At 40.7% G+C, this 16,336-nt stretch overlaps 1 protein-coding gene across 6 annotated transcripts in view; it reads left to right on the forward strand.

Annotated features, from left to right (window-relative positions):
- Positions 1 to 16,336, forward strand: part of LOC110980526 (protein Smaug homolog 1-like) — a 46,197-nt gene that overhangs the window by 23,285 nt on the left and 6,576 nt on the right. For 4 of the 6 annotated variants that reach the window (XM_087134321.1, XM_087134310.1, XM_087134302.1 and 1 more), the window contains exons 4-10: positions 708 to 1,058; positions 4,929 to 5,038; positions 5,877 to 5,963; positions 7,675 to 7,876; positions 8,386 to 8,590; positions 12,986 to 13,208; positions 14,865 to 15,057. In XM_087134321.1, coding sequence (XP_086990447.1) covers positions 708 to 1,058; positions 4,929 to 5,038; positions 5,877 to 5,963; positions 7,675 to 7,876; positions 8,386 to 8,590; positions 12,986 to 13,208; positions 14,865 to 15,057 — 1,371 coding nt within the window. The remainder of the gene's footprint in view (positions 1 to 707; positions 1,059 to 4,928; positions 5,039 to 5,876; positions 5,964 to 7,674; positions 7,877 to 8,385; positions 8,591 to 12,985; positions 13,209 to 14,864; positions 15,058 to 16,336) is intronic. The other 2 variants (XM_022237291.2, XM_022237294.2) reach the window with 1 other exon arrangement.

A 16,336-nucleotide genomic window follows, 5' to 3' on the forward strand; every position in this document is an offset into this window, starting at 1 on the left:
CCTTTAACTGAGATAGTGTTTACCTGTGGGCCAAGTGTACAAGTACATCAAACACAACGTGGTCTTTGCTGCATCTACTGTGCGCTATGTACATATACCGTACAGTGTACATGTGTTGTTCTGGCGATGACGTCATCCACTCAGCCTGGGAGCGCGAACAGCCAAAAGGGGATTTTTGTGGCAGGGGAAACGCAGGATCTTTTTATTCATTTTGTGGTCACAATTAATGGGGTAAACATTAAATTTATGATTTTTTGAAATGGTTACATACATGTATTTATTGTTACTTAGAAATATTTCACGCGAACTAAATGTTTTCTATTTCAGTAACCCTTCAATACACGGTCATTTTGCGCATTGTTGAATAGGGAAACTGTCAGAGGTAGTTATGAATGCTCCTTAGTATTACATTACAGTTTGCATGTTTTGCTTCTGATAATTACAAGTTGCCGATTAAAGCAACACACATGTATAATGTACTTGTACAATTGTACCTGTACAGTATTTAACTGGTACATGTAAATGTACATGTACCGTGCCGTTACATGTACATGTAGAAAATAGACATTTGTAGTACCTTTCCGTACATTGTATGCAGCAGTTTATAGTAGGATTCTTGGCTAACCAGACAACTGTCAAGTTTCAGACTTTCATTTACTGTATGTAAGAAATCACTTATTGGCCTGATGTGTTTATAATATATTTAGATTTGATTGTTTCTGCCCACTCAGGTTCCTTAGCTGGCCCCTCATTACCAGTGCACCAGCGGAAGAGCCGTAGCCATTCCCTGACCCCGCCCAACTCCTGCAGCAACACACCTTCCCCCCAGCCACTCACTGACTGGCCCTCAGAGGAGGAGCTGGAGCCTCGGACTAGCCGATCGCTGTCGCTGCCCATTGACCATGCCCCGCTCTCGCCGCAGAGCAGTACGGCCTCCTCAGGGAGCAGCACTGAGGCCCACGGGGAGGACGGCGGATTGTGGAGCCATGGGGGCGGCAGTGGTCAGCCGGGGCCCCCGAAGAGGAACAGCTTCCTGGAGGAGAACAGTGGCATGAGAGGTGATGATTGGCTATTGAAGGTTTTAGTCACGTGTCTTGATGTGTCCTTGTAGAGGTTAAAAATGACAATTGTACTGTCAATTTTGGCTACTTCGACTTTGCTTGAGACTTCATTGCAGGGTTTTTCCAAATCCTGGCTGTGTCTCTGTTTTTGGTTTCATCTGTGCTACATAATTAGTTTTGAATATCTACTATTCAACAATTCTTCTAATCTAGTAGCTTCTTACTATACCACTGGATGTGTCTGTCACACTCACTGAAGCTACATATACATTGAGTCGAAAGGTCTAAACTCAGGGGAATGAATTTATACAAACAAGAGTCTACATGTACCGCTATTCATACAGATACATGTAAATCCAGTGTGGTTTCACAGGACATCCTCCACAGCCCTCTTTAATGGCAGAAAACATTGCGACTGTGACTGGACAGTGGCTCTGCACAGTAGTTCTCACTTTGCTGGCAGGAAGCCGTAGCCATTGTCCAATGATAGTTTTACCATGGTCACAGATTCATTTCATGTACATGTACAGTACATGTATACATGTATCTGGTAAGAGCAACATACATGTACAGTGCAGAAACTATGGAATTTGAAATTGTGTCACGGTTATAATACTGAATAAAGAGAGAATCATTGTTTGATACGAGTGCTGGGTAGTGTATCAATGGGTCTACATGTGAACGTGTACATGTACACGTATTATCTCACTGTCTACAAAGTTGTGTGAGAAGCATTTGATGCACTCATTGATACATGTACATGTATGTGTGGCAGGGGTGATCAGTGACATGCTACACCTCTGGGAACAGGAAATCCAGATTATGCATCGAGATTAGTAAATGCTGAAGTTTGGATATTAGAAGGAGATTGACAAAAGTATTACATTTGGCGGTGTGATAGCATTATGTAGTGCTGTTCCACTTCAGGAAAGTTTGAAATTGAGCCCAGTTCAGAGGAAACAACCTATTATTTGCTTTTCTGCCTCCCTCCCCTCACTCTCGATTTCATTTCTACATGTACGGTAGTCCTGCTACCGTATCACGGGTGGACGGATCTCGTGACTGAGCTAATGAAGCTAGGCTTATGTCCAAGAGATTTGAGGGTTTAGGAAGCTGATGAACAGTTTCTGACAGGTGCCTTGTTGCTGAGTGGGAGGGGACTGGACCCTGGGAATGTGAAACTAGGACACTCTGGTCAACTGTGGGTCATGGTCATATGGTCAGTTATGGTCACTCTTCCAGGAAGATCATACAGATGTCATTGCACTTTCCATTGACATCCTTATTGTATGGTATCTGAGAAGTTAATGTCATCGACCTGCTCTGCAGTTAGCAAAATGTTTCTTTTGTAGCTTTGAACCTATTCCATGGTTTAGAAGTGATACCGGTAGGGCCGACTTGTATACATGTACTCGTACATGTATGTGGAGATTTTAGTTGTGATGACTCAAATCTTCCTCAGAGACTAAACTCTGTAGTCAAATTTCGCAGACAAGGAAAAGACCAGTTTCCTCTGTGATGCGCCACATACATGTACAATATACATGTACTGTTTCCAAGCTCTGTGACTCACCTCTTCCAAGAATTTCTAAATCTTTGAAGTTTATACATGTATGTTGGAGCTGGTCAGGTGTGACTCCCAACTTAGTCAGGGAACTGCTCGTACACGTAGGATCTGCCACTACAGGTAGTCAGTTCAAGAACAAAAAGTGGGCATGATTGTCTTTGTTTGGAAATGTGAAATAGTAACGAATCTTTCCAACCAATTCAGTCAAACGAACATTGTGTTCCATGCCATTAAATGGGGTCCAGAGTGTGTGTAAAGTACCAGCATAATGTACATGTACGGACATACAGTGTACTGGTACACATCTACCAGTATGTTACCAAGCAGATGCTTACACAATTTGTAGAGTGTAGACCATACACTGTACCGGTACCTTGTCACACGTGTGCACAGTACATGTATGGGACAATTATTCCTCCCCTTCAACTTCAAGTATTTCTGTGACAAATCACAAAGCTCCAAGACTGCATTTGAATTTGATCTACACTCATGAAGGAAGTGAGATGGTCAGACCACATGCAGACAAATACAGTGTGTACACAAGTAGTTCCATTCAGGATCATTTTTGTGTGACGTATGGTACCGGTCCATGTCCATGTACTCTGTATGGGAATCTGGACTTGTTATCATGGTGTACATGTACATGTACTCTGTATGGAAATCTGGATGTGTTATCATGGTATACATGTACATGTACTCTGTATGGGAATCTGGACTTGTTATCATGGTGTACATGTACATGTCCATGTACTCTGTATGGGAATCTGGACTTATCATGGTATACATGTACATGTACTCTGTATGGGAATCTGGACATGTTATCATGGTATACATGCCCATGTACTCTGTATGGGAATCTGGACTTATCATGGTGTACATGTACATGTACTCTGTATGGGAATCTGGACTTGTTATCATGGTGTACATGTACATGTCCATGTACTCTGTATGGGAATCTGGACTTGTTATTATGGTATACATGTCCATGTACTCTGTATGGGAATCTGGATGTGTTATCATGGTATACATGTACATGTACTCTGTATGGGAATCTGGACTTGTTATCATGGTATACATGTACATGTACTCTGTATGGGAATCTGGACTTGTTATCATGGTATACATGTACATGTACTCTGTATGGGAATCTGGACATGTTATCATGGTATACATGTCCATGTACTCTGTATGGGAATCTGGACTTGTTATCATGGTGTACATGTACATGTCCATGTACTCTGTATGGGAATCTGGACTTATCATGGTATACATGTACATGTACTGCCTTAATGAAACTGTACTGGTAGTATTGACCACAGCATTGTAATGGGTTGCGTTCGATTAGCTTCCCTAAAGACACCAGTGTTACACCAAGGGAAGCCTTGAAATGAGGGTAATCGAACGCTGCAGTGTACTCGCCAAGGCATTCTGGGAAAAAGGTCAAGTCCCAGTCACGTTCCATCATGTACGTCCACGCACGAACAGTCCATCCGTGACGTCATTACACTCGGGCAGCCTCCAGAGACATTAATATGCACTGTGCAGGTGTCGTCCAACCAGAATGGCGCCCATATGATAACAATGTTTTGCACGTACTCATGGTGAAGTTCCCCATCTTGCGCCGCTATGCGGCGCTATATGATCTTAGTAGTGGCTGACACCAGGGCAGGCACGAGGATCACGTGATGGCTAAACGGACGCTCTCGTGTAAGTTTGGCTAACACGTGTAAGCTAATCGAACAAACCCAATAATTATTATTCAAATTGTACCAAATCTGTGCACATTTTGATGTGTCTCACCAAAGCTCTGTCAGTGCAAACAAACTTGACAACTTTAAACAGGTTTCTGCCACACTTTTTTCATTTGATAACTCACAATGCAATAACTGTGCTTCCTATTTTCTTGCCTCGTCCAACTTTTCTAGTTTTAATCATTGCTTTGTCATTGTAAGCAGCGTACATGTACTGTACATGTACCGCTAAGACCGTTTCCAGCGCCGTGCATTATCAGTGATTGGACAGTCTCTCTTTCCTTGCCTTCCACCTAGTTTGAACCTAGCACAGTCCACGTGTGGGGTGGGTTTTCAGTCCCTACTGAGTCCTTGGGTTTCCCCAGAACAGTTATCCAGGCTTTTCATCCCACTTCTTACACTGAACATTTCTTCGTTGTCTTCTTCACTCATCATCATCCTGTAATTGGTGCTAAATGCACTCTTGGATGATCAAATAAATATATAAACAATGCTCGAGCATCGTTTGTGTTTGTGTAAATGACCTTGTGATTTCTTCGTCCTTCTCAGATGTACCTTCCTGGTTGAAGAGTCTGAGGTTACACAAGTATTCAGGATTATTCCAACAGATGACGTACGACGAGATGATGCTGCTCAATGAAGGCAAGCTGGAATCGATGGTAAGCTGGCCAGAGTTGTTACAGTCAATGTCATCAGTTGTAATCGGGGACCCTCCCGAGTCTACCAAGTAAACTGAATTGAAACCTTGGAATGTAGACACAGAAGTAAGCCTGGTATGAGCAATGGAATGGGGGACATTAGAATCCTGGTATCGAAGAAATTGCATGCTGAAAATGAGTATTCATAAAAGGACTCAGACTACAGAGAGAACTTGGTCAGTGGCTAGGTTTATGAGGACTTGATTACAGTTCTCTTTTATTGCAATCATGCAGTATAGTCCTTGATGTTTGAAGTGGTTTTACACGTAACTACCAGTATTCAAAATGATTTGGGTATTTTCTAGGGTTTTGCAAGTGTGGCACTTATTCTGAACTCAAGTTTTTGGTGCAAGTGTGGCACTTATTCTGAACTCACGTTTTTGGCTGAAACAAGCGTACGGCATCTCTACCAAGAGAAACCTTTTTTCCTTGGACTCCAAGGAAGCCTGAAGTAGCAGCCACTACTGAGAGCAAGGCAACTGGGAAGCAAGTGTTTCTAGACTCCACTGAGATCCATCACATGTACATGTACATGTACCTGTGTTAATTTGGACAGCATCTTCTCATGTTATATCCTGATGAGAATTTCAACTGGTCTGCTTGTATATTTGCCATAAAAACAGTCAATAACTTTGTAAAATGTGACCCAGTCCACCAAATCCACCAGTTTTGTTACAGAGATGAGTTACTTCATCATTGTACGACACTGTGAACCATTTTTGGAGACAGTAGTGCATGTTTTGAGTGTGTTGTTTGGCTGTTGTTTTTATTTAGAATTGATCCTTTTCGTCTGTTCTAGAATGTAACGAAAGGTGCCAGACATAAGATTGTTTTGAGCATCCAGAAGTTGAAGGAACGACAGCTAACCCTTTATAACCTAGAGAAGGTGAGCCTCCCATGTAAATGAAATGCTTGACTCAAGAAACAGATACCAACAGTCATTTTTATCTCGTTGAGAGTCAGATAATTTTTTTATTATTTTGATATGTACCCTTTTATGGAGATGAAACTTTTCGTATTTTAATTGGTAATGAACGTGGTCATGTTCTGATGTTTGAAAAGTTTCCTCTGTCTTGCAGCGCCGGCAAACTGGCATGGACAGCTCAGTGCAGGAAAAAAAATCCATGCAGTGCTGTGCCTCTTCCTTTTAGCCCTTCCCTTTCCCATTTTCCCCACCACTACCAGGAAGACATCCAGTTGCTGACTCACAAACAGACCTTTTATGACTTGTACAAGTAGTTGGGCCCCCTACCCCTCGTGCTAAGAAATGTGCCATGGTGTGATAGGAAATGCTGTCATGGAAATGTGCTCCCTCTCATAGACAAGAGCAGGAAGAGAACAACCAGCACGTGCTGGGCCATCAACCGGTTCCCTCCTAGTTGCCGAGCTAGCGTGCGCATGATTGTACTGTGGCTTTATTAATCCTTTCCTGTCTGTAGGGTCGGGAGCAGGATGTGGGTGGGGGTAGGGGAACCAGTCAGAGACTGGCCTCATTTTTCAGTCTGCCCTATCTTATTTTCCAGTTTCGTTTCCAATCACCACACGCGTGTATATTTCCCTTTTATTTATTCTCTTCAGTGAAAGTGTTCCCTTGAATAACATTTCCTGGGCAAAGTTTTTATAAAGAAATGTGTCATTTTGTTCCAAATGAGTTTGGTAAATTAACTAGTCAGACTTCCAACATGTGGTTGACAAGGAATCCATTTCTGTGTTACTTTACATGTACGTAAAATTCATTTTACATTTTGTAAAATTTAGATTTTTGTGTGATTTGCTTTTCTTAGATCATGTATTATCAAAGGGATAGATTTTTGCTTGCGAATAAACTTTGTAACATATCTGATTGGAAAATTAAAGAAAACAAATTCAAAATAACATCAACGTGACTCGTACAATACTGGCCAGCCAACCCTAGCAAGCCCGGTAGTTATGTAAGTGGTTAAGACATCTGCACCAGTAAGTGGAAGATCTCGGGTTTGAGTCCCACCCAAGTAAGCTTATGAAGTTTTTTGCAAGCTCTCCGACAAACACTGAGTATACAGAGTTGTGAAAATGTACCTTGGTGTAAGTGCAAAACCTGTCATTAACCCTAACACTCCTCAATCCTTCACCTGTTGGAGGACTGAGGAGTGTTAGGGTTAAAATCAAAGCTTCAATAACAAGTCGTGTAAACCGGAGCCCCGTTAGTCTGATTTCATAGGATATACATGTATATTCCAGTTTCTTGTATGTTTACGTGGGCATTTTCAGTGGACAGTAAATCTTTGCGACCTTTATTGAGGCTGTTACTAAATTCAGTTATACAATTAACCTCACTAATTTGTCAACATCCAAATACCTGCCTTGGGGGCATTACTGCCCAATTGGCATGTGTTAGGGACATACATGTACAAGTACTTGTATGTGCATAGTACATACCCCAGTCAGGGGTTATAGTGACCCCCACGAAGGGTGATTTTTGCCAGTATCCAAACACATGTATGGCAGCTACATGTACCGTACTAGCATATATTGAGGACATTACTACAATGTACCAGTACATGTACTGGTACCCTTTTCTACGGCTGATATTATATTTAGCTTTCTCTCCTTCCCAGGACATTCTCAATGACAACAGCCCAGGTAATCTCCGTAATGCCCTGAATGAGGTCAAAAGCATGCTGAATACTCCGATCAAGGTGTATGAACCACTAGAGTCTTCCAGTGAGGACTCGACGTCCTCACAGCCAAGTGAGGATGGAGAGAAAGAAACCAAGGAAGGAGATTTCCCCGGCCAACTCACCCGGTTCATGGGAAAGAGTAAGTCGGTTGCTACGCAGCCTACATGTACATAGCCATGGCCTTCCCACAATCCCACACCCTTTATCTGGAAGATAAGTCATTTCATTGACCGAACATGAATAGGTATTCGCCTGCAATTACTAAAGCCAACAATGCATGCTGTTTAAGCTACATCAGATTACTTCTCAAGATGGCTTGTTTTAACTTACATATTGGTTTTATTCTGTTTAAAGCCTATCCAGAAGTTAAAGATTGTAGTAATATATTGCAATAAAATGTACTTCTTTGTACACAGTTTCATCTGATGTTTACCTCTCAAACTTTGGAGATTTATGCACTTGTTTTTGCTGAAGGGACACTAAAGTGTATGCTGTTGACTTATAGATGGAAGTATTTTCAATTAGTTGGAACTAGACAAGCCTACCAGTACATGTGGGTGCATAGGCAGAGACAAAGCCCAACATTAGAAAGCCCTGTGCTTCCTGTATTCACAGACATATCTGTTTGGTTGGTTTTTTTCGCTGTAGTGTGCACCCAGTTGTTGGTTGCAAAGAGACCAGATGAGGACAACGTCAGCTTGTACCTGCAACTCCTGGATAAGTGTCTCAACCACGAGGCCTTCACTGCTGCCCAGAAGAAACGTTTCTTGTCATGGCGTCAGAGCTGTCAGAAGTTTTCCCGCAACCCGTACCCCCGCAAGCTATCCCTCCAAGAGACCAAACAGCCTAGAACGTGAGTTGATCAATCACTCACTTCCAAAAATTGAACTAAAAATCCAACTAACTAAGAAATAGGCCAGATAATGGCATTTGGCTTCCCATGGGAATGCAGCCAAATACCATGAATACTGGCTCTTGAAAGTGATTTGGACAATATCTGAATGTATCTCACTGTAACCTTTAAAAGGACACTTTTATCATGCAGTCCACATACAACTGCCAAGCTCACTTTCAGCATGTTGTCTGTTTCCGCAGACTTCGCAGATTTGTAGGTGTGTATATGAAATACATGGAGGATTAAGCATGTACATGTATTTATGAACATCCACTGTTGGGGCTGAGGGAACAGGTGGCACTGTTATTGTAAGATGCCCTTGTGAAAATCTGTATTACCTAGTTTCAGGTTAACAAGTCCTCGACAAACACCAAAGGTACCGGTAATTCTGGTGAGGCTCTGCTAATAAAGGTTTGATAAATACAAGGTCATACCGGTACATGTGTTACCCTGATTCTTGTGATATCATGGGATTGGATGGCAAGCCATTGATTGTTTGTACAAACCTATTGGGCTAATGAACTTATTTTGATTAATTTAATGATTAATTTTGTGTTCTGCAGAATTTTGTTAGTCCTTCCTGCTCATCATACGTGCATCATCCAAGATGTAAAAAATGTTTATTGGCAACTGGTAACACGACCAACCACGTGGTACATGTACATGTACTAGTCTTCTGCCAAACTATCCAGTAGAAATGTATACTGATTAAATTGTGTGTACCAATATCATTGTACATAAACAAATGTAGCCTTTGTGGTTCCTGCACAGCACACGCTTTACGTTTAGAAAACATTAACAGAATGTACATAAAACGGCTTGTAAGTGTCCCGACCCAGTCCACCATTTTCCAAGTGCATAGGTGCCTTTCAGCCTCCAGAGATCGTGCCTAATGGCATCCAGCCCTCAGTCTTGAAGCGCTATCAGTAGTTGTGACACTTGCCAAACCGTTAATAACCTGTCAATATTCCAAACCAACTTCCAACATTCCAAATCAACTTTCTGTTTTCCAAACCAGCTTTTCAACATTTTAAACCGACTGTCTTTTCTATGATGATCTAGTCGATTTTTATTTATAGAAGGAAGAATCTCCCCACAAAACGTGAATCCAGTTACACCTACATATACATGTATGTGCTTTAAAAACAGAAGTACATGTACATCCAGCGCTACTTACATACGTGTACATGTATGTGCTTTAAAAACAGAAGTACAAGTACATCCAGCGCTACTTACATACGTGTACATGTATGTGCTTTAAAAACAGAAGTACATGTACATCCAGCGCTACTTACATACGTGTACATGTATGTGCTTTAAAAACAGAAGTACAAGTACATCCAGCGCTACTTACATACGTGTACATGTATGTGCTTTAAAAACAGAAGTACATGTACATCCAGCGCTACTTACATACGTGAACATGTATGTGCTTTAAAAACAGAAGTACAAGTACATCCAGCGCTACTTACATACGTGTACATGTATGTGCTTTAAAAACAGAAGTACATGTACATCCAGTGCTACTTACATACATGTATTTTGCAAACTATTGCATAATTACATCTGTATCTTTGTATGCATACAAATGTTCAACCATCAGGTTTTCAAAACTGTGGACAAGGGTGACTGGTGCTTTTATGGTAACTTATCACTGTTCCAAAGCCAAAAAGAGCAGTTTAAATTGTCCTAAACTCCTTCACACTGAATGACATATAAACGTGTATTCATTTCCCGTATCCCATCCTGGCAGCACCCTGGAGAGATTCCCATTAAGTTTGTACAGACAAGGAGATTCAAATTCCATGCAGGTTGATTGTGTGTGGAGTGGCTGAACGTTTTATCAAATATTGCTTTGCATGACAGTCTCACAATTTTTAAAAAGTTACAATGTGTTGACAAATGTAAGACAAAGCCCTCCCACCAGTGGTCAGCATTTGTAAAGTCCAACTTTTAAAGGATATGGTTGTGGGTTCTCTTGCTTAAAAGTTGGTATTTTCAGCCAAAAATTGTACCACAAAAATATGCTGTGATGGAATACTACCATCAGCACTTACTGGAAAATTCCCATCAGCACTTACTGGAAAAAGACACAGCTGTGTGAAGTTTTGCAACATGCGGGTCTGCTTTGAAATAACACAACCCCATTAATCCCATCTACAATTCTTTGTAGAACTATGGAGAAAAAACTGTGAAAGAGTATCTACATGTGCCTACATGCACATGAACATGTAGCATTGACATATCTGTAGTACAGGAATGCGTAGACAACATGTGACATGTAGTTTCACCATCCTTGTATTTGTACATGTACTACCGGTCCAGTTCTACACTTCAGAAGGGATGACCATTGTAGGAAGAAATTTGGTTTCATTTTCATGTTTAATAAGAACCAGTGCAATACAGAATCCAATGTGGTGAAAAATGAGATGGTGTTATTCCACTGAAGTTGGTTGGTTTCATAGTTTAGTTTGAAAATAATGCTGTACTGAAATAACCAGGAACTTTTGTGTTAATGTTTACCTTCTGAAAGTGAGGAATTTTTTCCCACGCTTCTCAGCAAAATGCAGGCATCTCAAATGACCAGTTTCTTTTGTTATTTATGATACAAAAATGACTCCATAGCACTATTTTGTATTGCAGTCCATTGCAGGTCTCCATTCTTTGTATTTAGCTTTTAAGGAAGTTTTTTTAATGGGGGTTGCCTTTTCATCTGTTGGGCGCTGTGCTTTTTCTCGCACAGTGGTTCCATAATCCAATTATCCTGGAAATTTCATAAGTTAGAAGAATTCTTGCAACACAATATCCCATGCCACTGATTCATGACCAAGATAATGGTGGTTGCGGCCAAGTCAAATGGGCCCCCTGCATTTGTCACTTCCTTGTTTACTTGGCCTGGACCTGAGGGGAGAGAAACCTTCCTTAGTGTCATGTAAGCTTTTGCCAAATGAAAACTTCCCAGAACACATGTACGCTGTACATGTACGAACATGTACATGTACATGAACCTTGCATGTGTACATTGTACATGTATATTGATGTGAGCAGCACACGTTTCTGCCAGCCTCATCCTTGGTTTTCCTTATTGATTAGAACAACATTTAGATAAACATGTACATGTATACACAAAACAGAAGATACATACATGTACATATACATGTGTGAATGGAAAACTGCTCCAAATTGTTTGAAATAAAGGCACCAGTAGTTGTTATTGGAAAGCAGTTGATGACACATTGGCAAGTGACAGAACTTGGCACAGACATTTCATTGATGTCTGTTAGTGACAGTGATTGATACCTTCAGGAAACGTTGTTTGATGTATGGTAACGTTCCAAGTAGATGAAAACATCTGCCATCTACCAGTGTGTGTGTAGAGTAATGCATTGGTATCAACATTTCATCTTCATTTTACAAGTAAATACAGTTGGAGTTACAAAACAAAAATAGGAGTATTGTACATTGTACTTTAAACGTCTGGAACTGCCAGCTTTCCAGAAGTCTTGCACTCATGCATCATGTGACGTCATAAATATTACACCAGATACTACATCAGCCTTACACCAGAGACTGTATATTACATCAGCCTTACACCAGAGACTTTAACAGTAATCTTCCCGTATCCTTCAGTCAGGATTTTGGAGGATGTAGGAGGATACACGTAGACATAGAGTCCAGCCACTCTTACTGGGACTTTTAATACATGGAGTTTGACAACCCAAAAGATTGTACCATTTACCTGTATTCCTACATGTACATGTGTACGGTCATTTTCTCTGCATTCTTTTTGCATTGCACACAGTCCATACTGTTGATCACCATGCCAAACATTTGCTTCATGAAAATTTTCCTGCAGATTTCATTACTTCATGTTTTTTTGAGAAATGTTGATGACTTTTCAGTTTCTCATACCTTTTTCCGGTTGACCCCACATTCTTGCATCAATTTTACTTGATTTGTGATCAGACGCCTCAAATTGAGCCGAAGGACATCTCCCACTTACATGTACAGTATGTGTTTCTAAGTTCTAACTTCCCTGTGAAAATGGATGTTACACATGTATAGATGGAAAACATTGAAAGTTTACTTTGCGATAACTTCAATGTTCATGATTTGTTAAGGGCCTGTAACTCAAAAGTACATGTACATGTAATTCTTACTTGTTGTACATATGCCTGGTGCTGTATTTGATTAGGTTATGGGCACACGTGCAATTGGTCAAGGTACAGGAACCAGTAAGTCTGGAATTCTTTGTAGGGAGTTGATAGGACAGGAGTACATGTACTGTAGCAGATAGATTTTTCCCCTGGTACTAAACTCTAAAAAGTACATGTAATATATTTCATATTTCAGGTGGGGTCATTATAGTTCCAATTACCCAGGGGACTATGGTGTATTTGCTGCCCAAGGGCCAGGAGGTAACAGGAGACCAACTCGGCCACCCTTTGCACAGCCTCAACCTCAGGGTCAAGCTCAACCTCATCCCCAACGCATTAACTCGTTGTTGACTGGGGGAGGTAGTCCTGCACTCTTCCGGCCAACACAGACATCCAACATGTATATGAAACCCAGACAGGTAAAAAATTAGTATGAAATTATTTATGAAAACATGACCCTGTCTTTGACTACAGCTTCAGTCTCTAACTTCCCTGACCCTGTTGTGGCTCAACACACGTCCATTAGTTGTTGCATGAACTTTCTATCGTGTTACTTGAGCGTGGATGTCATTTCTCAATATCCCAGGACCTTTATGTTCCAAAATTCTGCATTCTTAGAGGTTTAACTATATAGGTTCCATTACTTTTATTTTTTGAAAAAACTATTTGCAAGAGAGATTTATTGTTACCCTTCCTACAACCTCATGTTGAATATTTTTTTGGATTTGTGTCCCCCCCTCCCTCGATATTCAGATGGAATAACTTTTTAACTTTCAACTACGATAGTTTTTGATTTTGTTTTCAAGTCTGAGCTTAAGCACCGTCGATATATCAATATTGGCTTGGTATCGATATTGCAGATGTAGTTATTGGGTAATATCGATATATCAAAAATATCGGATTTTCAAGAAATATTGAAAATATTAAAACTTTGAAATATCTTTATTGAAAAATATACCGCAAATATCGCTACTCAGGAATGAATTTTATTAAAAGTATGAAAGTGCATCATCACATCACGGTAATTTTCAATGAGCCACGGCTTATGTTGGTTCTCACGCTAAATTTGTTTACCTTTTACACACATTACTGTGTATGTGACATTCACTTCTGTACTCTGTAGTGTCACCATGGACCCAGACTAAATACAACCTCACAGAACGTTGGCATTACCAGGCGCAGTGCACGTACATGCAGCTAACGCATATGTAGTCAACTTTACCCGCTTGAGGAAAGACTAGCATAGGGGTTACAGCAATTCATGCATTGACATCAACCCCTATAGAGCGCATGTGCTTGTGTGTTGTATGATCGATTCTGTTGCGTCGTCAGATGTACATGAACAGTATGTTCATGCATACTCTACGTTTACCATATCGTGTGTTTACATGGTCGAGTTTTTGACAGCTAGTCAGGTACATGTCGCTTGCAATGAGGTAACCTTGCAGGGTAACATACAGTTACTATGTTCTACTCTCTTTTTTCTTACATATGCTAATGTAACTTTTCGGAAGTGCATGTAAACTTTTTCAATTGCTTGCACTCATGGTGCAGGTAGAACCTTTTTTCTAATCCAAAGCCTGGTTGCAGTTGGTATTCTCTATTGGCATCGGTCTGCAAACTCCACCCTTATTTGCATAATCATGAATATGCATTGCCACTCTAAAGAAACATAATTCATTGATAATATTTAAAATAACGACGATTGATTGGACATTTCAGATTTCAAATGTACAACATTTTAAAAAGTGCAGAACCACAAACGATGATATCTCTTCATTATCCAGGACATTTTGGTGCAAAAAATGAAGTTCACTTTTTGTAGCTGTGACTAGAAAGGTGCATTGTGGGATATAGAGTCCAAACTGCTCTCAGGCTTATCAGTAGATGGCGTGAAAGCTGTAAGTTAAGGTGAAATTAAAATGAATAAATATCGATATATCAATATAAAAAAAACGATATATCAATATCAGCTAAGATACAATATCGACGGTGCCTATCTAAGCTATGCTTTTTGAGGCCACATTCCTGAATTTGACTTCTTGTTTGCAAACAATCTTTCGTCTCTCGTTTAGCTCCCCGGTAACCCTCACATTGGTGTCCAGCGCACCAAGTCGGCCCCCATCAGAAGATCCTCCCAGCCTGCCCAGCCGTACCTGTACCAAGCCCCGCCCCCACAAGACGTCTCTAACCAACCCATGGGGGACCCCGAGATAACCAATCGTTTGGAGAACCTTTGCCTGAGCATGACGGAGCATGCTTTATCTGGTAAGTCCCTTTCCTTTATCCCAGCAGATTTTACAGTAAGCAAATCCTACAGAACCGAGTTTGAGTTGTGATACTGGCTTCTCCCTCAATGTAATTTACTCAGTCTTGTATATAGACTCATCAGAGGTCACCGCATATTATTAGTCGCAGGAGTACAGTAAGTAATGCACACGCCAGCTATGTACCCAGGAGTAGGCTCCGTTTGTATCAGACTCTCTGATAGTCTGTATGTCTGAGTCATTTCGATATTATTAAAAATGTGATATCAGCGACATCATTTTTAAAGTGATGTATCAACGAAATCTATGTTCCACTGTAGTAACAACTTGTAACTCTACTTAGAAATTTAATAGTTTATCATTCAGTGCCGTCCCAACATGTTTGAACTCAAAAATAAGATTGCACATGATGGGTCTTGAAACCACAACTTTTTACTTGCGGAGACATTTTCACTACTGTGCCGTACTCCATGACTTGCCAGGTATAATGTACCAGTGCACTAGCTGGCTTAGTCTGGTGTACATGTACTTCTAGCAACAAGTTCACACTGTAGTTGGGTATGTTCAGGGTTACATCTGAAGAGAATCCACATTAAGCCCAAATGATAAATTGCTGGAAGCAGAACTTTGAGCTCTGAAGCTGAGGGACTTCTTTGCCAGGAAGAATTCTGAAACTCTAACCTCCATCATTCTGCACTGTACACATTTTGTACTCCCTATAGAGGCTTTGCGTGGTAGCCATCTTGCAGGGCAGTTCTTTTGCTCCTCAGGGAAACCTCCTTTGTGCATACCGTGTGTAACAAACAAAATTGGCCTTCAAGATGGCAGCCATGCAAATCCTCTATGGGTGGTAGTGAACTAATTCAAGCCCCATTAGAAACAATGTAAAAATCAACAAAGTTCATGGCTCAATAACATGCAAGCTGACCATTACTGGAGATTCTCAAAACAAAATTAAATTAATGTCTTGACCCTAGTCTTTCCATTTCTTTTCAGTTTTTGGTGGGTTATCCAACTACATGTTGAATTATTCACGAAAAAACCCTCGTCCCTAAAAAAGTAATACATGTACAGTCCTCAAGCTTGCTTGCAGCCATTTTTCAAATGGCTTCCCTCTACTTTTCCAGCACCTACATGTACATGTACATGTAGGACCATCTTCAACTCTTAGTTTTATCAACTCTGCTCTCGGATGGAAGCCCCCAAACATTGGGAGTTGATCCTGCTATGTGCAATTTTAGATAAATTCACAGCAAATTATCTGACCTTGGTAATCACAT

The sequence above is a fragment of the Acanthaster planci genome, linkage group LG01 (genome assembly GCF_054643075.1).
Source record: "Acanthaster planci isolate LZ-2023a linkage group LG01, COTS_SCS, whole genome shotgun sequence".
In the NCBI taxonomy this organism is placed as follows: Eukaryota; Metazoa; Echinodermata; class Asteroidea; order Valvatida; family Acanthasteridae; genus Acanthaster; species Acanthaster planci.